Source organism: Sciurus vulgaris (genome assembly GCF_902686455.1).
Source record: "Sciurus vulgaris genome assembly, chromosome: 15".
Lineage (NCBI taxonomy): Eukaryota > Metazoa > Chordata > Mammalia > Rodentia > Sciuridae > Sciurus > Sciurus vulgaris.
This window is the reverse complement of record NC_136476.1, coordinates 18,342,383-18,368,042: the sequence shown is the minus strand read 5'-3', so window position 1 is coordinate 18,368,042 and position 25,660 is coordinate 18,342,383. Positions and strand designations below refer to the sequence as shown.

The 25,660-nt window shown below is 44.0% G+C and overlaps 1 protein-coding gene across 1 annotated transcript in view; it reads right to left on the bottom strand.

Annotated features, from left to right (window-relative positions):
* APBA1 (amyloid beta precursor protein binding family A member 1) overlaps positions 1 to 25,660 on the bottom strand; it is a 149,094-nt gene that overhangs the window by 4,974 nt on the left and 118,460 nt on the right. The window contains 7 exon segments of the mRNA XM_079112980.1: positions 7,795 to 7,980; positions 7,982 to 8,008; positions 10,350 to 10,393; positions 10,396 to 10,528; positions 14,306 to 14,491; positions 15,018 to 15,104; positions 16,084 to 16,116. Coding sequence (XP_078969106.1) covers positions 7,795 to 7,980; positions 7,982 to 8,008; positions 10,350 to 10,393; positions 10,396 to 10,528; positions 14,306 to 14,491; positions 15,018 to 15,104; positions 16,084 to 16,116 — 696 coding nt within the window.

Genomic DNA, 25,660 nt, shown 5'->3' with positions numbered 1-25,660 from the left:
ATTTTGGGAAGTGGACTGTGTTCAAGGGACCTGATGGAAGTATAGCTAGGAGGAAAAGGGTTACATGGGCTTTTTGGCTTAAAAGATGAGACGCATACTCTGCCTGGTCAGGAGAGAGATAAGTGGGAAATGGACTCCTAAACTTCAGAGTGACTCCTAACAAAGGACATCTCATTCAGAGCAGATGCACAGGGACTCTTTTCTCCCCGTTTCCCCATTCTCAGTTGTTGAGATTTTTATGGCTTATGGATATTTCCACAGCAATCATGGCTGCCATCAGTCTGCACCTCCTGGGAGGGGCCTTAGGATGGGGGCTGATGGAGAGGAAAGGAGGAAAAAGACGAGGACTGGGGTTTCACAATCCTTAGTTACATGGTCCTTCCTTGGTTAGAATGGAGCGTGGAAGGATAGCTGGTCTTTAAGGAGGAAAAGGAAACAGCTCTCAGTCTGTGTGGATCTTCCTCCACCCCACTGTGGTCCAAGGTGAGCTCAGGCTAGACTCCAGCCATATTCAGAGCTGAGACCAGCGCTCGCCCCCTCTGAAGGTGCATCTGCTTTAGACCACCAGCACAGAGCCACATGTGCCTCCTTCAGACAGGCCCACCCACCCACTTGTCAGCCTCACCCTACAGAGGGGTGCAGGCAAATATAACCAACCCTAATATCTGTCTGCCTTCCAGCTCCGCCCAGCCTATCTCCCTGCCTCACCCAACTCCTGCTTGCTCCAGTGTGCATGGGGAGTGGCCCAGAGCAGGAGTGTCCCAGAACGTTTTAAGTTATGATACACAGAGAAAATGATAATTTTTGTACTTTGGAGTAAACAGATAACACCCTTGTGGTTGAAGGCCTGCTGTCCCCCACCCTCACCTCCCCACAGCTTCCAGATGAGGCAGGGGAGTTCTGAGCAGTGGGGTGGGGAAGCTCCTGCTGGACCTGAGCCCTGTCTGGCAAGATCAGTTGATTAGGAAGCCACTCAAGGTCAATCACAGTTCCTCTCCTCCAGGGTTGAAGGGGAGAAGCTGCTCCTAACAGGCAGTACTGGGCAGGGCAGGCGGGGGCATCTGCACTAGGGCAAGGGGAGGGATTCAGGGACAAGATGGGCTTTACCCAAGCCCATGGTGCCCACTAGAGACAGTTTCACATCAGTTCACCAGGGGGCCAGCTGGTGCCCTCCACAGGTGAGGAGCCTGGGGAGAAGGATGACATGATCCATGGAAGGGTGACTGTGTGCTTGTATTCTCCAAGTGGAAATATGCATATTCCACGGCTGCTGCTGAATGTCACTCCTTGCCCAGTCTGCAAACCTTTTTCTGTGGGAGGTCAGGACTCATATTTCACATTTTATAGATGAGAATGGAGACACAGACATGAGACCTGACCACTACAAGGGCTCCATGAGGCCAGGACCGGAACCACAGACCCGGGCTCAGGCCTCTACCTACCTCACAATCACCTGCCAGGGAGGAAGTGAAACGGGTTAAGACAGCTTCAGCCCATGCACAATGGGTGGCAAGGATGTGACTTGCTACTTCTATGCCAGAAGAGAGCCACACAGGTTTTGCTTCTAAGTAATGATGATTCGCTTTAGGTCAGCCAGTGGGTATTGGAGGATCTTTTGACACTGGTCATCTGGCTTTCCATACCTGGCTGACAGGGGTATATCAGTGGATCTCTAGTCCCATGCCAATAGCATCAGTTGGCCACGGATTAGGAGTAGAGATTTTGGGCTCAACTCCAGACCTACTGAATCACACTTTGCATTAACAAGTCTTCCAGGTGATGCCAATGTACACTTAATTTTGAGAACTGGTGTAGATGACCATGGCAGGCACTGGCCTCACCTGTGACCAGAAGACTTAATTTCTTTAAGAGGTGATTAGGCCCAAAGATGTCAATTTATGTTCACACCCGAGATCTATATGCTCCACAGGAGCAGGTACTAGCAAGGTTGGGGAAGGGTGGTTGTCTCTGTCACTGTGCAGCCTGGTCCCTGGGCAGCCATCTCCTATGCATACCAGGTGTGAGTACCCCTGGGATCCTGCTGGAACAAAATCCCAGTCCAGTGGTGAAACTAACTGAACATCTATACCAGCCACCTGTCACTGAGCAAAGGCTCTTGCCCAGAACTACCTGAGAGTTTCAGGAATTACCTTATTTAATCTCCCTATCTGGCAGCTATGATTATCCCAATTTTATAGAAGAGGAACTTGAGGCTCAGGAATACTGCATCACTGAAGTTCACACACAGCCAGCTTTAACCCCAGGTCTGCTTTCAGAACCCAAAGTACTTTCTCCTACACATGGAACTGGAGAGTGTTTTTCATGATTAAGCCTTGCTCAACCAAGTAGCCAAGGACAGTGAAAGAAGGAAAAAACCCTATGCCCTCAAATCAAAGAATTAGGACCATATTTTTAGGTCAGTTTCCTACATGAAGGGTTATTCTGGGCTTGTGGTTCTCATTGTCCTTTCCCTGGCTTTCCTCTGCCTTTTTAGTGACTCCAAGATTGTTCTCTCAATGTATGAATGGGACTGTTTCCCCATCTTCAGCCTCTGTTCCCTCAGTGCTCTCAATTGCTGTATCTGGGGGACATGAGCCTTCCAATGGCTGCCATTTAGCTTGTGGTATCGCTGTACCATGTGACTTGGTGTTCAAGTGCATGCTGTTGTTACCAATGTCTCCTGGGGGTTTTGGAACATCTCTAGGGAACTTCTCTGTTTAAGGAAATGGTATTTTCAAAGTGGAGCAATGGATTGAGTCAAGAGTGATTTTCTCTGGATGAAAAAGTCTTCAAAGGATCTGGGTCTTCTGTATGACACCAGGTCCCATCATCTGCATCCATGAGGGGCATGGGAATTGTGTCTGTTTGCTCCTAGTGGATGGGTGGGTTTGGTGAGGAGGACTGTGCTGGTGTCAGAAGATCTGGGCTCCAGCTCTGCTTCTGCCGCCAACAGTGGGGTCTTGTGCACTATGCTCTACCTTTCTTCTGCCTCAGTTTCCTGATTTTCCCAACAAATGGTGAAGCTCACAGAAGGTTTGGCCAGTTTGTTTCTATGCTTTAACCCTTTTTCATGTGTGGTCTTCTAAATGTCTCAGGCTGCAACACCAAATCTCAACCCTTATAATTAAAAACAATCTATTCCCTCACATTAAAATCAGGTTTCTTTTGCAGGAAATGTGGCTGGGTATGGTGAAGGGCAGCTTACATGTCATTCATGCATGTATCTCACTGACCACTGACTTAAAAAAAAAATATGGATCACTTTCTGTGTGCCAAGAAATGTGTTAGGTACTGGAGACTGGGTAGAACAAGCCATCTCTGGGCCTCCTGGAGCTCAGGGAAGGGGCTGGACAAAAAATGAAGAATAAGAAGGCTAAGACAGGAGCCTATTAAAATCATAACCCTTCAGACACTGCCTTAAATGTTTACAATGGGAATAATGGGTTAAATGTTAACCACTGGAATTATTTAGGTATGCTTGTGTGATACAGAAAACTACAGAACATACTGAAAAGCAAGAGAGTGATCCTATTTTCTTGGTGTTACCGAAAAAAAAAAAAAATTCACATTCTTCTGGTGAGTTCTTTCCTCTTATGCGAATTGATTTAAGATGCCTGCTCGGTCCCTCAGTAAAAGAATTTCAAGATTGGGGAAAATGTGCTGCAAGATGAGGCTTAGAGAAATGGCAATTTGAAATAGCCAGACCATGCCTTTGCTCTGCTGTCCTAATCAATGTTTCAAGTTGGGTCCATTAACTTAGATTTCTGAGCTGCCATTTTATTGGAGGTGCCAATTAATAAACGGTCATTTCATCCCATGACGACAGTGGAACTGTACAGTAAATTAAGAAATAGGGTGGGAGGGGAAGGGCAGGGAGGAGGGGAGGGAAGAGAAACCAGAATAGTTTCTATAGCAACGGGAAAGCAGAACCATGATGATCCTGTAGAAGGAAAGGGAAACTGTTCTAGTTTTAAAAGAACAAAATCCAGAGGCAATGGCATGAACAGAAGTAGACAATAGCCTGCTTCACCTACCAGTAATTATGCTTCAGGAATGAATTATAACAGAAATAAGAGCTAGGAAAACAGATAATTCTATATCTGAAACTTCACTCTAGAAATATGTCCTACTCTCTCTCTCTGGGGGCAGAGGAGGTCAACATGCATTAAAGTGGCAAGATGAAGAACCACATTGGTTTAAACTCCTCTCCTCAAAGTGTGATTTTCCATTCAACAAGGCTGTCTGTTCTGGGGTGCTGTGCAAGCTCCGCGAGTCTAGCTGGGGCCCCCTGTCCAGGCTTCTTTGCTGAGCACAGTCACGAGGGCAGCGGTTTCTTTCACTCTCCATCTCCAGCAGCTGTATCTCTTTCATCGTTGCATAGTCTTTTAATTTTCTGATTCTGTGGAGACTCCACTTTACAGATATTTAAGTTCGGCCTCTTGAACCAAACCCTTCCCGCTTGGGAAGCTGCTTGAACAGCTGTATTCCCAGAAAGCTTCCCTTTCACCTTGCTGCAGTGGATCTGCTTGGACAGCTGTATTCCCAGAAAGCTTCCCTTTCACCTTGCTGCAGGGATCTGTGGGACAGAAGCTGGGTCTCCATGTAGCAGCAGAGGTGCCGGGCTGCCCTCATGGATCTCACAACCCCTTTATAAGGTCTGCTTCCTTTGGAGGACTGGCAGGGAGGATTGGGACTCACTGGCCAGTTGGGGGCCCTGGGCAAGGTGTCTGGCTTTGGGGTCTCAGATGAGTCATGTGAACCAGGTGTCAGGCATCGCCCTCAGGGGGCTGTCTTGAGAGGGCCCTCTGCCTGTTGCCAATTTCTCCTCAGATCCTTAAGTGGAGAAAGAGAGCCAAGAGCTCTTGGGGTCCTTTCATAAGGGCAATGGTCCCTTTCTCAAGTGTTCTGCCCTGTGACCTGTCACTTCCTAAAGGGCACACCTAAGGCTATATCACATGGTGATCAGGGCTTCAACAGATGCATTTTAGGGGACATATTTGGTCTAAACACCCTTTCTTCTTGTCCCTCCTCAAATCTTTCTAGGCTTGAGGTAATTCTTTGCTGTGGGATCATCCTATGCACTTTAGGGTGCTTGGCAGTATACCTAGCCTGTACCCACTGGATGCCTGTCGTACCTTCTCCCACCTAGTGACAAGTGAGACAGTCTCCAGGCCTCCTGGGGTGTGGAACCTTGGCTGAGGGTCTGGCCTTGGATCTAGCACTTAACTAAACTACTGGAAAGAGGCCATCCAGTGGCTAAGTGACCATGCTCCACTAATGACCAGCTATGTGGTCACCTTTCTGTGCCTTAGTTTCCTAACTTGTCTAGTGGGTGAAACAGACGTACCTGCCCCACAGACGGCTGCCGTGAGAGTTCAGTGAACTAATCCCTGTGCGCTCTTGGGACAAAACGGGCACATAACACTTGATCCTGTAGCCTTCAGTCCTCCTGTTGCTTCTCCTGCTAGACCAGCTCCCCAGGTAGGATTTTGTCTGTGGTGTCTTTGGGCCTCATAGTCCCTTGTGATCTTGCACGTGCATACAAGGTGTTCAATAAGTAACTTATTTGTGGGGAAGAGGGCAGACATCAGTGTGGACTGATGCTGCCTCCCTAGCCCTGGCCACCTGGTGTCTTCTCATGTTGCCATGGCAATACCGAATCAGTCCTCACAGGCAGGCTCATGCCCCCATCCCCTGACTCCATGCCAGCCCACTTGGAAGCAGAGACTTCTAAAGGCCACTGTCTTCTTTGCTGCCAACTTAGGTTTTACTCCGTCAAAGTAAACGGACTTACACATGGTTGTTTAAAATTTTTCCCCTCCTCCAAATGCTGGAAGTCTTTTACCTCTCTGCCTCTCTGTGCATTAGGACCATGAAATTATCCTCCACATGCATACTGTCATCTAGTTTCTCACTGACTCAGCTCAGCACCTCACAGAGGCCCAATTAAACATGTCTGAATATTCGTGTTCAGAGAAGATTCTTTAATCTAATCTTTATAGTCATGTGCCACCATAATGATATTTTAGTCATCACAGACTGCATATGCAATAGCCCCCAAAACATTATAAAGGAGCTGAAAAATTCCTGTTGCCTAATGACATGGGCCTGTCCTAAGGCTGTTAGTACAACTCATTCCTGATGTGTTTGGTGATGTTGGTGTAAACACACCTTCTCACGGCCAGTCATGTGCAAGTACAGCGCACACTATGTACAGTATAATACCTAATAAGATAAATGGCCATGTTAGTGGTTCATGTATTTACTAGGCTACCACTTCTGTCATGAGAGTACACTCCTACTTACTTTAAAATAAAAGACAAAAAAAAGCTAGGTTTACTGTAAAATAGTACGGCACTGTGATGCCAACAGGGGCCCTCACAGAGCTGGCGATTACTATGTCTCTGGTTTGCATCAAGAGGCCACATCTGGTGACTGACCTGGTGACTTTGTGTAAGTATCTATGACGTTTGCAAAATGACAGAATCGCCTAATGATGTATTTTGCAGAACGTTCCTCCTGTTGATTAAGGGACACATGACTACATATTAAGGAAGAGGCAGAATTTACTCATTAAAGTAGAAGCACTGGGGCTGAGGTTGTGGCTCAGTGATAGAGAGCTTGCCTAACACATGCAAGGTATTGGGTTTGCGCTCTGCGCCACACAAAAATAACTACAATAATGGTGTCGTGTCCATCTGCAACTAAAGAAAGAAAGAAAAAAAACCCAAAGTAGAAGCACCCTCTACTCCCACTCCAACCCTCTTAGATGAGGATGTTGCCTTTTTTTTGTTTAGTTTTTATGTTCAGAAGGACTACTGTATGAATGCATTCATTCATCCCCTAGAGCTATGTTCTGGCTAATGGTACAGAACTATTTGGGATCCAGCTGTCATGCAGGAGAAATATTTCTGTCATGCTAGCCATGTGATTAGCCAGTACCAGTGTTCAAAGACTACACATGGCTGTTTCATTGTTAAGAAGAAAATCTAATTTCTTCCCTTAAATATTCACATTTAATTTTCCTTTAAGTAGCTCTTCTTAGCTTTATAAAACAGTATCAGTTCAGGTTGAATGAGAAGTAATTACGTTCATGTATGAAGAGGACTCTGGACTATAACAGTTTCCTCCTCATGGTAATTAGCCATCGGGCTCTGGGAAAGACACTTGCCTGTGTCAGTGTCTTCAGATTTGAAGCATTTCTAGGGTGTTTTTTTCTTTTTGTGGTAATGAGGGTTGAACCTGGGGGTGTTCTACCACTGAGCTTCATCTCCAGCCCTTTCTACTTTTTTTTTTTTTTATTATGAGACAGTGTCTTGCTAAGTAACCCAGGTTAGTGTTGAACTTATGATCCTCCCACCTCAGTCTCCCAAGTAGCTGGGAGTATAGGCATGTGCTACCATGCCTGGTTTATCATTTCCATAATTGTTAACAGGGATGGTAAATCATCTTAAGTACCTTTGACTTCATTAGAAGGGACTGTCTGGATTATTGAGCTGGGGCTGCTGAGGCTGAGTCTAGGCATACTGAGTGAGAGAGGGTTTGTGATTGATTAGTGATGCCTGTGAGGGGTGTTAAGTGAGCCAAACATACTATTTCTGATCTAAAAATGACTTGCAAATAGGAGGAGCTTGTATATACTAACTGAATGATGAGATGCCTGAGCATAAGTTCATACCTTCCTTGGTGCCTGACACTTAGAATACATTTGTAAATGTTAATGGCTGGATGGCAGATACACTTCATGTCATTCTGGGTTGATAACAGAAGTAGATTTTTCCCATGTCTGGGTACCTTAATAATGCTCTGGCAGGTGGAGAGAGGCAGGCCCACCAGGCTGGTGCCATTAATGGACATAATCTGGTCCCCAATGTTCAGCTTCCCCGACTTCTCCGCGGGGCCACCATGCATCATGTTGGCTATGATCACGGTTGGTAGGATGGATCCCCAGCCAGACTCCACAATCACAACTCCTAGGATTTTCTCCTTTCTGCTTCTCTATGAAAACCTGACAGGAGAAAAACCACATAGAATTCTGAATCAGCAACTGTGTGAGGTAGTGGTAGAAGTGAAAGTCACTCCCACTTCTTGCCTAAAGACAGGTATTTCCCTGATGACTTCCCGCCCCCGTGAGCTTCTGTCTTCTCTGCAGTCCATCACATCCAGAGTTCATTAGGAAATGCTTTCATATAAGCCAGGGGAATGTTTTTGTAATTCATACCTGTTTCATATTAGCAGTTGGTCTCAGCATACAACCACAGGGCACCAAGTTTTTTTTCCCCCTCCTGGTACAAAGAATTGAGCCCAGGGGTGCTCTACCACTGGGCTACATCCCTAGCTCTTTTTATTTTGAGACAGGGTCTTGTTAAGTTGCCCAGGCTAAATTTGCAATCCTCCTGCCTCAGCCTCCTAAGTCCACTGGGAGGTGTGCACCTCACGCCTGGCCTGTCCAGCATTTTTTAAATTTCATCTCTAACGGGCAGGGGGAGGAAGCTTTGTCAGTCGGACCTTTGGTGGCCTGTGATGGCTTCTAGGAATGGCTTTGAACTCAAAGCACAGATTATCCCATTTCACAATGTGTCACAAGTTCTCTCCAACATTTAAGATTCGTGAGTTAAAAATAAATATTCAGAAACACTTCTCTGCAAGGAGGTGGTTAAGGACAAAGAAAAAATGTGATGCGGAGTCAACACAGCTGCAAGCTTGGGAGTGGCACACAGGAAGAGCAAATCCCAGGGAAGGAATAGTGTTTTCCTGGACCTCGCTGGCAGGTGGAGCAGGCAGGAGTTAGAGCTGCACACCTGCCAGGATGGGGAGGTTTCCAGAGATGCTGAGAAAGGGTAAGGTGCTTCTTGGAAGCAGCCTGCAGAGTGTGGTGTGCTTATTAGGGTCTGGCAAGGTTTCCTGGCAGCTGGCACCCCCCTCCACTGCTGCTGAAGCTCACAGTTGGCCCCTTCCCTGGGAATTGCCCTTGGCCAGATGGGAGACATTCCATTCCCCATTATGGGTTAAACTTTTTCCCATTGCCCAAATTCCTATTTGCAGTCTAATCCCCAGAACCCCCAGGATCTCAAAATGGAGGCCAGGTCTCTACAGCGGGAATGGTGGTGATTAGGATGGGCTCCAATTCAGTATGATTGGTGTCCTTTTAAGAGGAAATTTGGACCCAGACTGTGTAGGGAAGATGATGTAAAGGCACAGGAAGAGATGACTTTTATAAGCCAAAGGGGAGAGACCTGGGAGAGATCCCTCTCTTACGACTCACAGAAGGAACCAACCCTCTCAACTCAATCTTGCACTTTCAGCCTCCAGACCTAAGAGATGACACTTGTCCTTTGCAGAAGCCACCCAGTCTATGGGACTTTGCTATAGAAGCCTTAACAAACAAATCCCTTGCTCGACCTTGGCCAATGAGCAACACAGGTCCCTTGCTCCAACTTGGGACAAGTCTGTCCTATATTCTGTGCCTCAGAGCTTCCCTTGGATTACAAAGAAGCTCATGCCAGTGAGACCACACTCTTCCTAGTACCCTGCACCCTGCTCCCACATTCCCCTCTTCTGAGTGGAGGTTCCCAATAAACCAATTGAATAAGAATTCTCACCTCAGGCTCTGCTTCTGGGGAGCCTGACCTGAGACCCCTCATACATTGGTGGATCAAAAAGATCACTTTCTCATTAAAGCTTCTTGTCACCTATGGGATAAAGTGTGAACCCCTTCACCTGGACTTGCAAGTCTGCCTGGACCTCTCTTCCTGGGTCCACTTTCTGCTCAAGTCAAGCCCCCTCCTTCCTGATTCCCTAGACATCTACGGCTTCCTGACCTTCCATCTTCCTCACCCGTACTTCAGTTCTGTTGTTCCTACATATTCCAAATAACCTCCAGACCAGATCCAATGGTTCTGTCTGCTTCCAGTTACTCCTGGGGAGCTTAGTCTGAAGCAGTGGGGCACACAGCATCTGTCAGCTGAACCCTGCAAGTCTGTTCTGTTCTGCCAAATGCAGTGGGCTTTGAACCGTGCTTGAAGGAGCACCTAACTGAACTTTTTTTGGTGTCCTTACCTAGACTCTCAGCTTTATCAGGGTAGAATACAGGACCTATCTGCCTCTAATTTCCACTACAACTTGGCTTTGGATTCCTGGGAGCAGAGGTTATACTGCTTTACCTGTTCACAACAGCATTTAGTAACAGGGCCCCTTGGGGTGAAGCTGGAAAGAATGTGAGCCCCTTCACAATGTCCTGCCAAACCCACATTCTGCTGCCTTCACTTACAGAGTAGGGCTTCCCCATGCTCCCTGGGTTCCCCAACCAGCTGGCCCAGCCTGGGGAACAGTCTCAGGAAAGTACCTACATCTTTCAGTTTTTCGGACTTGGAGAAGTGGATCAGGTCGTCGTGTACATGTCCTGGGTGTTGAGCAGGTCACTGTACTCCTTCTGGCTGAGGTCTTCGGGGTTAATCCCGTTGGGCCCTGAGGAATCCTGGTATGCCACACTGAATGCCTGCCCTATGGACTGTGCGATCAGCTGGGCCTAGAGTAGCAGCCAGAGGGAAGATGGCGGTCAATGGGCAGTGCTGTGGGTGGATGCCGAATGCACCATCCCCCTGGATTATGGTCCTCCTGGAGTTGGAGGGGTCCTAGACATCAGATAGGCCAGCATTTCTACAAGGAGTATCAATGCTATTCAGGGGCCAACTTCAAAATGTTGGGGACATTTTCTGATCATGATAATGGTCATAAATAAGGGAGCTATTGGCATTCACTGGACAGGAGTCAGAGATACTGGATATCCTGCCATGCAAGGGACAGTCCCACACAATGACAGGCTGTTTTACATCCTGTACAGTTTTCAAATATCTCACAGGATATTCATGTATGTGTAACTCCTGTTTCTGATCATCTGTGTCCAGGACTCATGAAGGACGTAAGAACTCTAGCTTATAAGCACAAAGACTTTCACGGTGTAGCTATGATATACACTGAATGTTTCAGGAATAATACTGTGTAAGTGGAAGGAAGATGGTTGTTTTTTCCAAGACTTTAGCAGGAATAGCTTCATGACTTTGGAAAACCATCCACATCACTGGTGTTCGTGGTGTTCTGAGCTGCCAATAAATCATCCCTATTGGTCTGTACCTTTGTGTGGCACATGGTGATTCTGCCTGTGTGTCTATATATACATATTCTTATTTAGCCTTCAATTCAAAATGTCAACGTCACACTGAATACTGTGTTCTCTTACTTAAAAATTAAGAAGGTGTGAACACCTGACTACTTCACTATGCCTTTTGGAACAGCTGGGCCCAAGCATTTATGTATTGTGCTATGATTTTTATCTTAGCTTGCTTTCCTTTTATTTCTCCCTTCTATTACATTTATGGCCATATATTGATTATTTTGTGAAAGTTTTTTCAAAAGGTGTGTTGCATACAACAGTCAAGAACTCTGATCTGGTGAGAAGATTGAGGACCAGTGACAAGAAGGTCAGACAAATCACAGGAGGGGGACTTGGCTTCCATTGTTATTCCTCCTGCACTGGACTTTGATAACTTTCCCCTGCATTAATTAAGCAACATGATTAGTTGGGATAGGTAAGTCCAATGGAGTACTCCTATCATGTCTGTGCTGCACATTAGGACCATCATGCAAATCCTAACATCAGTCTGGGTGTTAGTGTGACTGGTCCACAGTCCCTCAGGCTCTTTTGGAATTCAGAAATCATCAGATTTTAGAAAGACAATGGGGTACATAGACTGAACAGAGTACAATAACCCTTTAGGGCCCAGGGAAGTGTCCTACAAATGAACGCAGTAACATTTCTGCAGCAAAAGGTATAAGACACATGATAAACTGCACGAATCCCATAAATTGTCTTATGGAGGTCCAGGTTGGGTTTATCAGTCAATTGACTGTAAAAATCCCTTTTGTTTCAGAGGAATCTTTAGACTTTGGAAATGTGGATCTGTATCATTGCTCACATTGAACAGCTCAGGAAACAAGTTGAGAGATTGCTGCGCCCTCTCTGAGGAGGTGTCACTAGGGTCTGATAGAGAATCCACCCTCCAACCACCATATGCAAATAGCCTCTGTGTGAAACTCCGGTGGGTAGAAAAACATTTCCAAAACATACAATCCTAACCTTTCTTCCTCCTTTTCCCTATCTTCTCTAATTGTTGGTAAAAGTAGCTAATTAACAGTGATAACAGAACCTTCTAGGAATTGCCAAAGGAAAAGAAATGCTTATTTATTTTTTTTTAATTTGGAGAATCTGGTGACTTCACATGCCAAAAATCACCAAGAACCAGTATCTCCAACCTGCTATAAATCTGAAAGGGGCTGAGGAATTGCTTTGGGCATCAAGAGGTATGTGCAGATGAATTGAAAAAATATATACCTAGGAATACTACCTGTGGACTTGCTGGCCATCATTAATGGATGCACCTACTGGCATTTATGGACCTCTTGCCACATGCCAGGCATCAGGTCAGTAAATGCCCTACCCAGTCACACAGTATGGAGTCACTGCCACTCTACAGAAGAGGACCCGAGGCTTAGCAGTGCCCAGCTTGTATTTGGAATCAGGATTCAAACCCAGCCTGTGCGTGCTACAGTCAATGTGCTTGGTCCATGCTGCAGTGAAAGCAAAGATGTGAGAGTCTCAGGTCCACTCCTAGCCTGCTCTTGCTCCTCTCTTCTTTCTATTTTCCCCCCTGGTAAAGTCCCCAACATTCCAAGGAAAAAAACCCCTGCCTAATGATCTCCAGGCCAGATGGTGACAGCTGGATGTCCTTCAGGGATTCTCAAACCTGGGGAGCAGAGCTCTCTACACCATATCATCCCCCTGCAGGAACACAGGAGACTTAAGATCTTAAAATTCCACTCGCAAACTTGCTGACGATCTCCCGAAACCCAGTTTGTCCCAGTTTGCGTGCCTGACCTCGGTTTTAAAGAGTGGTAGGGAGGGGTCTTGCAAGCTCCCTGTCTTCTTGACCAGCCTGTCTAGGGGCTGCTTTCTAGAGACCAGACCAGTTGAGGATGGTGACAATAAGTATCAGTGTCTCCCTGCCATGTTTCAGCCTCGACAGCCCTGGATCCCCAGAGAAAAGTGGGATTGCTGAGACTCCTAAATTCTTGGAGGAAGGCAAATGACTACAGAGAGTGGAACACTGCTGGAGAAAAATGGGCAATTTTCTCTTGGGTAGATCAGGGCTCTCTGCTCCTTATGAGAAACAGAGCTGATTCCTCTGTGGCACTGGGGAAAATGAACAGTCCAGGGTGCTAACACGGCCCTCCAGAGTGGGCTGTGCAGTTCAAAATCATCATGGGTATGTGGCCCTGTCCTGAAGGGCAGCTTCTTCCCAGGCCTAGGAAGGCCCAGGGATGGTGGGTGCCTGGGGGCAGCCCAGGCACTAATAACCTGTAAAGCCTTGTGGCCTCACCAGCTGTTCTAGAGACAACCGGGAAGAAGGCCAAACGAAAGAATGACCTTTTTTGTAAACTGTCTCTGTTGACCTCATCACCTGGAGATGTGAGGATCAGAAACTACCAGTTCTGGGAGGGAGAAGGAGCTGGGATCCTATGGCCTGGGGGTGGGTAGGAGGGTGCTCCTACCATTTGGCCGGGAGGAGCAGGGATGTGAAGTTTCCCAGCCATATGGCCTCCTTTCCTTTCTCAACCAAATCCAGCAGGCCCCTGCCTCAGGGATTTCTTCGTTCTCACTCCGTTTAGGTCTTTGCTCAAATGTCACCCTCTGAAGAGAGGACTTTGCTGATCAACCAACTTAAACCCCATCCCTGTAATCCTTGACCCTGACCCTATTTTGTTTTCCCATAAAGCATTCCCCACTTGTTTTTGTGTGTGTGTGTGGTACTGGGGATTGAGCCTAGGGGCTCTTTTCCACTGAGCTACTTCCCAACCCTTTTTAATTTTGAGGGGCTAATTCTGAGTTGCTAAGGCTCACTAAGTTGCTAGGTCTGGCCTCGAACTTGCGATCCTCCTGCCTCAGCTTTCTGAGCACTGGGATTATGGGTGTGTGCCACCATGCCTGGCCCCACTATAATTTTATACCAAGTATATCTACCTATTTATTTTGTCTTCTTTCAACCCACATTATGAGTAACTGGTATATATTTCATTCAGCCCTATATCCCTAGTTCTAGCACAGTGCCTGATGCATAGCAGGTGCTTAATAAATATCTGTTTAACATATGATGAATTAGACTGATTCAGTTCTGAGAAATCAAGAGAATCTGGCCACCCAATTGTTGTTCAGGTCACCCAGAGGGAGCTCAAGGGAAGCCACCCTTACGTCTTCAGACTCAAAGACATGGCAGATCATCTTGTACTGTCTTTTCCCATCCTGTGATGGGTGGGAGGCCTCGACATTCTCTTGGGAGTTGGAGCGGGGCATCCTCCGACGGGCCATCAGCACAACAATGTTCCCAATGTCTGCGATGTAGGAAATGGTCCTCAGAGGGTGGTCCATCATTGTCTCCTGGAGGCAAGAGGGGAGAGACCATAAGTCTAAAGACCCATGAGAAAGTCTGCTAGTGGGGTGGGCTCCAGGGATCACAGGAAAGACCTCGCTGGCAGATTTACAGACATTCCCTCAGGCTTGAGGGTATTTCCCTTGACCAACCCAGTGAAAGAAATGCTTTCTGGCAGGTGAAAAGAAATAAGAAATTTTAAATATTTTATAATCAGTAGACTCTAGTGGTGAAATTAAAAAGAACGACAAAATCTCAATGACATAGTTTTTCATGCGTGATTTTAAACCAAACTTCTTAAAAGGCTTATCTGTCTACATTAATGAATCCTCCGCAGAGAACTCATGAGAATGATAAACAGCATCCATGTTTTAATTTTTTCTTTGAGACAATCATGGCCCCACCCAGCCGCAGGCACTAGCAGGGTGTATGGAGCCCAGCAGCTGGGGGCAGCCATGCCCTAGACACAGGCAAAGACTCTGCCTTACAATGCTATTAGGCTTTATCCCAGGAAAGGTGGGAGCCAGCTGGTACCTGTGTGTCAGCATTCAGTACTTTGATTCTCTGGGTAGAAATGAAGAGGTCCACCTCAGTCATTGGCTGAGATTCGCCTTCAGGAGCCTGAAAAGAAAAATGCACCAAGACAAGTTTTACCATGGTGTCCTGACCCAGATGAACGGGGCAAGGTTAGCTCACACACAGAGGCACCAAGACACAGTCACCAGAACAGCAACGCAGACTCTGGGGTTTAATTGCCAAAGTTGAAGGTACCACACAGAGGATGGACACATGGACGAGTGTTAGCATCTTTTGGTTCTGGGGGGCAATGTTGAATCCCCTCTGTAGTAGATTTGACTCTGAGCAATGACAGCAAGTGGCCCATTCTGCAAGGGCTTTGGAGACTGGCAGGATAAGAGCAACTAACTCAAACCCATGGAACTTGGAGAAGTCACTCAGTGTTCATCCCTGCTTGAGCTGGTGTAGTAGAATGTTTAGAGCAGGTACAAATGAAGCCATTTGGATGCAGTTCTGGTAAGAGGGTCTTCATGTTCACACACCACCCAGTCAACACAGAATCAGCTGCCCACTTCTGAAGCCACCCAGTAAGAAAGAGCCCCAAGGTTTCAATGTCCCAGGAGTAGTTCATAAGCACCTAGAAGCTCCACAATCAAAAAAGCGCAGTCTGGTTCATTTAAGGTTGAACTCTGCACATGTGTGGTTATTAGCGAGTTTTCTTTTTTGCATCCAGCAATCTGACAAGTTCCCAAATCGAACGTAACTGTAATCACACAGGCCCAAGTCCCTGCTACATATTGCTCCTGAATGGTTGGAACTTCCACACTAGTATAGGATTCATTTAGTGTCTCCAATCTGTTCCCTGTCCTTCCTCTGAAGTGAAATGACTAATGAGCAACAGAAAACAGCCACTGTAGGCAACTGAGTTTTGAGAAATGCTGGCTTATGGGGCGGTTTGAAAAGAAATCTGAACAAAAACTTGCTGGATGCAGAAAACAAAAACACGAAATAATAAAAAGGCAAAACATAAACAAATGAAAAGAACAGGCATAACACCAAGGCAATGGAGTTGTTTGTACTGCACCTTCTTCCTGCTTTTGGCTAATTTCTGGGCCATCTGCTTAGCATGGAACAAACAGAGACAGGAGAATAGTTAGAATTTGCAGAGACTCAAAGTCAAAAAGGGAAGTGACAAAACTATTACTGATTTGTGGTTATGAAGCACTTCTGTGGGAGGAGGACTAGCTTTAAAATATCCCCCTCTAAAGATAATTGATTTCCTAATTCAGAACTTGATAGATGGTGGGAGCAGTGGATGAAGGAAATTTATCAAGGTACTGCTTATGCCTAAATGCAATGGATATTTACAAAGAATATTTCTGTTCTCTTGATTTTCTTTATTGCGTGCCTATTTTTCTGTTTTATGGATTTCAGCCTAGATATTTATTTCCATCTACTTTCTTTGGGTTTAATCTGCTAATTTCTCCCCTCAGTTTCTTGAGATAAAAAGTTAAATTATGGTTTCTCAGACTTTTTTTTTTCTTTACATATAAAGCTATGAATCTCCCTGTATGTACTGCTTTGGCTATCTCCCATAAATTTTGGTATGTTGCAGTTTAACTGGTGTTACATTAAAACATTTTCTAATTTCAAATGTGATTTCTTCTTTGAACCTTGAATTACTTAGAATTGTGTTACTAATTTCAAAACATCTGGGGTTTAGTGATTATTTTTGTGTTTCTCAATTAAATGTACTGTGGTCAAAGAACATACTGTATAAGACTTCAGTCTTTTGAAATTTGCTGAGTCTTAGCTGCTATGACCCAGCACATGATTGACTTTGGCTAATGTGCATGTGCCCTTCAAAATATGCCATTCTACAGTTGTTAGTTAAGGAGATCTTTTAAACCTTCTATGTACTTGATTTTTTTTTTTTTTTTTTTTTTTTTTACCTCTTATTCTACCACTTTACTAAGAAAGATGTGTTAAAATCTCCAACTGTTACTGTGGGTTTTTCTATGTATCCTTTTGGTTCTGTCAATCTTCGCCTTATCTATTTTGTAGTTATGTTATAAGGCACATGTATATTTAGGGTAGTATAGTTTCCTACTGAATTTATTCTTTTACTTTTCCCCTTTATTTCTAAATACTTCTCCCTTCAATCTGTGTAATATTAATTTATGACTAGTTAAAAATGGATGTAATATTTCTCCTTTTGCCTATAATTAAAAGAAACATGGTTGATAAAACTGGTGCTAGACTGTCTAAAACCAAATCCTGGTTCTGCCACCTACTAGTTCTGTGGCTTTGAGTAAGACACTCAATGTCACTGTGCCTCAGTTTCTTCATCTGTGAAATGGGGATAAACAGTATCTACTTCATGGGATTTTTTTTTTTTTTTGAGGATAGAATGAATATTTGCAAAGCTCTTTGAATGGTGCACTAAGTACTTTGTATTTGCCATAGATGATAATAATTGACCTATTCCAGGATGCAATTTTTTGGCTCCTAGCTCTTGGCAAGACTTGATAAATATATAGATCTCGTACAAATAATGGTGAGTTAATGGCCAAACTGTGAATGCTGGTTTGGTGATAGGGTGGGGTGGAGGAAAAGCTGAGCTCTCGGATTCCTTCATACTCACCTGGTGGAAAAGTTCTTCTGCTCAGCAGTACCTCTGTTCCACTAATGACTAAAGTGTGTTGCCTGTGCTAACTCATTGTAGAGAAACTGGATGAGTCAGTCATCCAAACACCAAACAGTTACTCTCTGGTGCACTCAGGAAACTAGGAAAGTCCTGCTCCCACTAGGAACTGTCTGCTCTGGAAGGCTCTGAAGGCAGCAACTACATGTTATCCTAACTGCTGGGCATTAAGATAATAATACTTCTGCATCTGAAAACTGGCACTAAGTTGATGGTACTTCACATCACATAGATTCCAGGGTAGAATCTGAGATTCCTGCATGGAATGTTCTGACCTGCCTGAGTTGTGATCTGCATGACAAATGACAGCTGTGGGACCCCAACATTTGTTCTATGCCACCTTTCCTGAAGTGATATGGTAACAATACGGGAATTTCTATTGCTTTTGATACCAGAGATCTAATAGCAGTTGGTCAAAATTCTCCATCTCAGGGGCTGGCGCTGTAGCTCTGTGGCAGAGCACTTGCCTCGCATGAGTAAGGCACTGGGTTTGATCCTTAGCACCACATAAACAAAATAAAGGCATGCTGTCTATCTATAACTGCAAAAAAAAAAAAATTGAAAAATATTTTCCCATTTTCAGAGAGCTGTGCCTTGAAAGAACTCTTTCAAAGGAAAATAGATCACCACCAATGGAAAACCCAAATTGTTTCTTTCCTGGAACTAGTGATGAGGAAGACGATCAAAACCTGAGTTTCATAAAGTCTTCAGAAATGATTTTTAAGAAGTTAAAAATATTTTATGCACTTAGATATCATAAAACATTGATTGCTCTAAGTGCCCTGTAACAAATTATAATAAAAAAATCAGCTATAACATTGAAAAAAATTGAATCAGAGCCAGAATGAGAAATTAGAGTATCAGGAGAAATACTAAGCCAGCATGCATTATGAAGCCAACAGTGTCAACATTGATTTTAATCCTCGTGTTCTATGGCTCATGAGCCAGCGGCGGGAGGTCCAAAAAACAGACCATGGAGCCATCCATTCACTCCATGTACAATGTGCACTGAGACCCTAAACACACTTAAGGTTAGCCACATCTGGGTCCTCCCTGCTGCTCTTTTTTCTTTCTCTAGCCAACATCTACTAAGTACTTACTACATGCCAGGATCCTTTTAAGCATTTCCTGTATAAAAATCTTACAACCATCCTATGAGGCAGGTGCTATATATCCTCACTTTTCAGAAGAGGAAAACAAGGCACAGAGAGGCTAATTAATTGGCCCAACATCACATAACTGTGCTGTGAAGTGGCAGAACAGATTCAAAGCCAGGCAGTCTCATATAACACTCTAAACCACCAGTTGTGCAGCCTGGGCAAGCTTCTCTTCTGTGAACTTCTCAGTTTGCCTGTAGCATGGAGCTAATAATACCAACCTGTCAGGATTCCCCACCCCCTCCATGAGATAATGTGCCAGTATCCTCTTTACTGATCACAGCCCTCCTCAAGCAATATGGAAAATGACATGACTCAGACAAAGCTACAGTGATAGAAAATTTAATTCTACAATGAAGTCATAAGCTTTGACATTTAAAGGAAATCATAAAAGAATGAGAAAATCTGATTTCTGAGACAGGCTGGTAAAGACAGGAGAATAATGAATGTTCCTTACAAAAAGTACACATGCCACAAAATATGTCAACACCACTTGTGATCTAGTTCCATGAACTTCAGATACAGCAAGAATGGAGATGTAGACACCACACTAGACGTGCACCTGTCTCTCTGGCTCAGGTGGGGCTCAGCAGGCTGCCCTGTCTTCCTGCTGAAGAGGAGAGAATGAAATGGGATGAGGGTGGGATGCAGAGGAGTAGAGAGAAAGGACAGGCGAGCTGGCTGTACAGGTTTCAAGTGTGGTACTCTCTAGACAGTACCAGTTGTCCTCACTGTGTGGGGAGAGGGGTGAATCTACTCTGGGCCACCTGAGAGATGGGATGTAGGGCACAGGTCTCTCCAGAGGTTTCTCCAAAACATCTGACAGATAGCACAAGAAAACATTAGCAAGTGACAGACACAGTGATGACGTATTCTGTGCCCAAATAATTAGGGGAACTGCTGGTTAAACAAAGTGAACAAAATCTTGGTGCAGAACCATTTTTGAAAAAATGGGATTCAGCATGGTATTTTCATACATGCAAACAGCATGCACTGATCACAGCCAATCACTCTTATTTCCTCCTTCCCTTCACAGTCCGTAATCACTATTCTACTTTCAGGTGACTTTTTTTTCTTAAGCTTTCACATAGGAGAGAGAACATGTGGTATTTGTCTTTCTGTGTCTGGCTTATTTCACTTAACATAATGTCCTCTGATTCTACCCATTTTGCTGTAAATGGCATGATTTCATTCTTCTTTAAGGCTGAACACTACTCCATTTTGTGTGCGTCTAAGCACACACATACACACACCAAATTTTCTTTAATTCATGTGTTGATGGCACCAAGGCTGAATCCATATCTTAGCTAACATGAATTATGCCACAAGAACATGGGTGTGTGGGTATCTCTTTGGTATGCTGAATTCATTTCCTTTGAATACACATCTAGGAGTGGAATTGCTGGAGCACATGGTAGATCTAATTTTAGCTTTTTAAGGACCATCCATACGATTCTCCATAATGACTACACTAATTTTACTAATTTACATTCCTGCCAACAATGTATAAAGGTTGCTTTTTTTCCCCCATATCTTGCCAATATTTTGTTTTGTTTTTTGATAACAGCCCTTCTAACTGGGGTGGATGGCATCCCGTTGAAGTTTTGATTAGCATTTCCCTGATGACTAAGGAAACTGTGATACTGAGCATGTTTTCACGTATTTGTTGACTGCTTGTATTTCTTCTGAGAAGTGTCTATTTAGATCATTTGCTGTGTGTGTTGGGGAGGGGAGAGAAGGAGAGGGAGGGAACGAGAATGAATGAATTTGTTACTCTATTTCCCAAACTGGCCTCTTACTCCTGGACTCAAGCCTCCTCCTCCTTCAGCCCCCTGAGTAGCTGGGACTAAAAGCACATGCCATGGTGCCTGGCTGCCCATTTTAAAAACTGCATTACTTTTTAAATTGCTGTTTGAATTCTTTATATATTATGATATTAACTCTGTCAGATGAAGAGTTGGGAAATATTTCTTGCATTCTGTATGTTGCCTCTTCCCTCTGTTGTTTCCACGACTGGGCAGAAGCTTTTTAGTTTGATGTAATCCCACTTGTCAATTTTTGCTTCCTAACTTTTGGGGTCTTATCCAGAAAATCACTGCCTGTATCAATGTTTGGAAATGTTTCTCCTATGTTTTCTTCTAGTAGCTTCACAGTTTGGGGTCTGACATCAAGGTCTTTAATATATCCGAGTCAGTTTTTGCAGAGGGTGAGAGATGTGGGTCAAGCTTCAGCTTTCTGCATGTGGCTCTTCAGTTTTCCTGGCACTATTAATTGAAGAGGCTGTTCTTTCTCCAGTGTATGTTTTTGGTTCCTTGGTAACAAATCATTTGGCTGTAGATGTGTGGGTTTATTTCTGGGATCCTGATCCTGTTCCATTGATTATGTGCTGTTAGTATGACCATGCCATGCTGTTTGGGTTGCTGTGGCTCTGTAGTGTAGTTCAAATCAGGTAATGTGATGTCTCCAGTTTTTTTATTGTTTTGCTCAGGAATGTTCTGGATATTCAGGGTCTTTTGAGTGTCCATGTAAATTTCAGGATTATTTTTTTCTAGTTCTGGAAAGAATTTCATTAGTGTTTTGATGGGGAGTGCACTGAATCTTTGTAGATTGCTTTGGGTTGTATGGGCATTTCAGCAACATTTTTCCAATCCAAGAACGTGGGAAGCATCTTTTGTAAGGCTGATCTGGTGGTCATGAATTCCTTCAGTGTTTGCTTATCTTGGAAGGTCTTTATTTTAATTTCTGAAGGATATCCTTTCTGGGTATAGTAACCTTGGTTGTCAGTTATTTTGTTTAAGGTTATGGAATATATCATTCTATTCCCTCCTGGTCTATAGGATTTCTGTTAGTCTAATGGGGTAGCCTTTAAAAGTGACTTGCCAATTCTCTCTTAAGAGATTTTTAAATTCTTTGTCTTGTACTTTTGACAGTTTCGATATATATGCTGTGAAGAAAGATCTTTTCAGATCATATCTACTTTGGGGTTCCATAATCATTCTGTATTTGAATATCTTTCCTCAGATTCGGGAAGTTTTCTGTTATTATCTTATTGAATAGGTAACTCTGAACTCCTCACCTCAGATCTGGATGTTTAATGATGTGCCAAAGATCTTGAATGAATGTTATCTTCCTTCTTATTTCCTTTTTTAATTTTTTTTTTGGTCTGAACTGGGACATTTCAAAGGACCGCTCTTCAAATTCAGATATTCTTTCCTCTGCTTAATCTAGTCTATTGTTGAGTCTTTCAATTGAGTTTTTAAATTGACTTATTGAGCTCTTCATTACAAGACCTGTTGGTGATTCTTCAAATCTGCCTCTTTGCTGAATCTGTCATTCAAAACCTGCATTACTGTCCTAATTTTCATTCTCTTGGATCTGAGATATTTTTGTAATCATTTAATTATTTCCTCCATTTCAATTTCTTTGGAATCTGTTTGCTAGCAAGTTCTTTTGGAGGTGTCATAGTACCTTGTGTGTGTGTGTGTGTGTGTGTGGTGTGTGTGTGTTTATCATATTTCTTGTGTTCCTACATTGAGATGCATGCATCTGGTGGATCAGATTTCACTACCACTTTTATGGCGTGGCCTTCACAGTAAGCAGCTTTTTTCTGAAGTTGTTTTGGGCTGTCAGTTTATTATGCAATGTTGACTTTGATCCTAGGTGGGCACCACTGCACAGTCCCTACAGCTTCTTTGGCAGTGATTAGTGAGTTTGAGCATAGTGTGCATACCACATCAAAGTCATGCAATGTAAAAATGTACACGAATTTTAACTGTAATACAGCAACACAATCAGACATTAAGAATTCTAATATTTTGAGCTGAAAAAAATTCACCTAACTAATGCTTATTTATTTTCACTTTCTTTTTTGACTGTAAGCTACTAAAATAAGATTTTGGTCTTCTGTTTGCAAGCTGTTCTCTCTAAATATCACATTGGCAAGGCAAAGACTTATTTCAAATTATCAAAAAGAAAAGTTGTAGCTACCCATGAATATGTTACCTTTAACAATATTGCTTTTGAAATACCAGATATTCTCATGAACCTTTGAAGAATTTTAAGATGAGCAAAATTTATAAATCTGGTGAAGACCAACTTGAGAATAAGAATTTGCAGAATTAAAACATTTTTAGTGATGAAAATGATTCACTTGTATTTTAAAATCAATATGTTTTGTTGTCCTCTAACCAATAGTCTATTGTAACTCTATGTTAACTAATACATGGTAAGACGAAAACTATCTTAAAATGGCATGCATGCAAGATGGCTAGAAGCACTTAAGTAGTAATGACCAGCTCATCAATTGTAACATGATTTCACTTGAGAGGCATTCAGATGCTCCCAAACCACTTGTTCTTAGAAGAAAAAAAATTAATAATTATTTTATATGTTGATTTAAAAGTAGAAATTTTATCAGATACCATATTGTTTTTAATACATGAACTTCGGCAGTACCAGCTGAACTAACTCAGACATTTGTAAGTCCCCGTATTAGGAAAATCCTATATGTAATTTATGCTGGGTAAAATGTAATAGTTAGGGTGCATGGAATAGTTTTGTTGAATGAGTTTTGCAACCTTAGAAATAAAATAAAATTGAATTAAAAAAAAAAAAAGTCAGAGTGATCCCTTGTCTCTGGGCCATGTAAGAGGGGACACTCTAATAGTCCAGGCAGGTGGTATACACAGCAGACTGCGTGAGGCACACACTGTGTGGCTACTCATACGGCAGGAGTGGTGGCCCCTGTCTGGTGATATTGAGCTGGCTCTGTTCCTAGCAGGGGGCCTTTGGCACTTGTGATGAGCCTGAATGTGAATGGTGGTGAGGGCTCAGACACTGCATGGGGAGAGGTGGTGGCAACTGCGTCGTCAGACAAGGGCAGAGGAACCATGTGGGTGGGGTGGCAGCAGGAAACTGTGGTTTTCCTTTCTGCTGGATGTGGTGAGTGCCTGCCTGGGAGGGGGACCTCAGTACCTCCTATCTTTGTAGTACCCACAAGCAGGGTAACAGCTGGGGCTTTTCTGCCCCTGCTGATTCTTTAAGCTCTAATGCTCATCTGAGTGACCAGAGCAGGGTAAAAGTTCCTCGTGGGGTCTCCTTGGACATCCACACATGGCGGGGGAGGGGCGATAGCCAGAAGCAATGGAGTTTGCTCAAGGGCCCTTTAGCATGCCGCAGTGTGCAGGGCAGCAGTGGAATCTGAATTCCCACTCAGCCCTGTCAGTAGCAGGAAGCCTGTGTTGCAGGGCAGAGGAGAAGGGCAGTGGGGACAGTTGGTACCTGCCTTCAGCCTGGGCATGAATATACACCAAGGTGGCCATGCCTGAATCTCCTGGATTTCAAGAATGGTATCTTTTATTCCCCTCCATGTCACTATACCTGTCTCACCCAGGGGCAGGGTACCTGGCAGACTTGGGTCAGTTACTCTGCTGGGCCAAACTGGGTTCAGCTCCATGACAAGCCTGTGCAGTGGTATATCTCTGGGGGCCCAGAGGTGGGAATATGCAGGGGTCCGACTCCTAGAGCAGTCCAAATTCTGAGGTGCTCCCTTCTGGAGAGATGGCTCCTGACTATAGCACTCTGGGGCTTCATTAGGAGATGATATATGATCCTTTTCCAGAGCAGCACTACTGAGAAGATTTCAGATTTGTTATCTAAGTGAGACTTTCCAGTGGCTAGGCTGCCAGCAACCACATGGACAGAAGTTGCTGAAATTCTTTCACCCTTACCCCTGAAAAGGGTGTCCCTGGGCAGTGGTGCTGGGACAGCAAATGCTAGAGTATTTTTTCTTACCATGGTGTCTTCCCAGATCTCTGAATCTTTCAAGGCTCCAGTCTCTTATTGATTCCCAGTGTTTCCCCACTGTCCCTCACTTAAAATGCAGGCTCTAACACCTGTTTTTTGGCTCTTTTCTGTGGAGGAGGAGTTGAATGATGGGTGCATGTTCTTAGTTATCTTGAAAAGTTCCTTCTCTGAGACTTTAGTAGGAAAACATGAAAAATATCCAATGAGGAGATCAATTTTTGCAGTGTTTCTTGAACTTATGTGCCAGTGCAGTTCTATCAATGACAAGCACTTGGCTTGACTAGAATGTTCCAGAGCACAGTTGGGAGGGCGGGGGGGATGCTTCATAAGGCTGGAGGCAGAGATTCACAAACTGGTGCAATATCAATCTCCTGGAGGGCCTAAAAAACAGATTCCTGTGCTCAGCCTTCGCTTTTCTTAGTAGGTGTGGGTCAGGCCCGAGATTTGCATTTCCAACAAATTTGTAGAGAGGTGATGCTGTTGGTCCTGGACTACAATATGAGAAACATTGTTCTAATGCGTTCCTAGGGAATATGATGGGGGGGTGGGGGGCGCAGGTCCTGGAAGAATATTATTTCTTGTAAAAAATGGATGAATAAGGCAGAGAAAAAATATTAGTGAGGGGCCAATCAAGATGGCAGAGGAAACACTCCCCAATCCTTTAGATGTCTTCTAATTCCATTATTGTGTTCAGACATGCTTCATTTCTTCATTTTGGTAGATGGAGTTGCCTTTTGGTTTTAGATTCTTCAATTTGTCTTGTAGTCTTTCTGGCTCCTTTTATTAGAGTGCAAGTTTCTCAAGGTCAAGGACTGTGTATGGGTAATTTTTACTCCCAAAGTGCCTATCAGAGATGGCTCAGAGAGACAGTTTGCTCTTGAGTCAAATCTCTTTGTTTCTTTTGCATTAAGTAGAAAATTGCCTGGCCACAATCACAACTCCAAATTCTCTTCCATTTGTCAATCTAAATTTTTTTTATTAAGGTAAGAAAACAG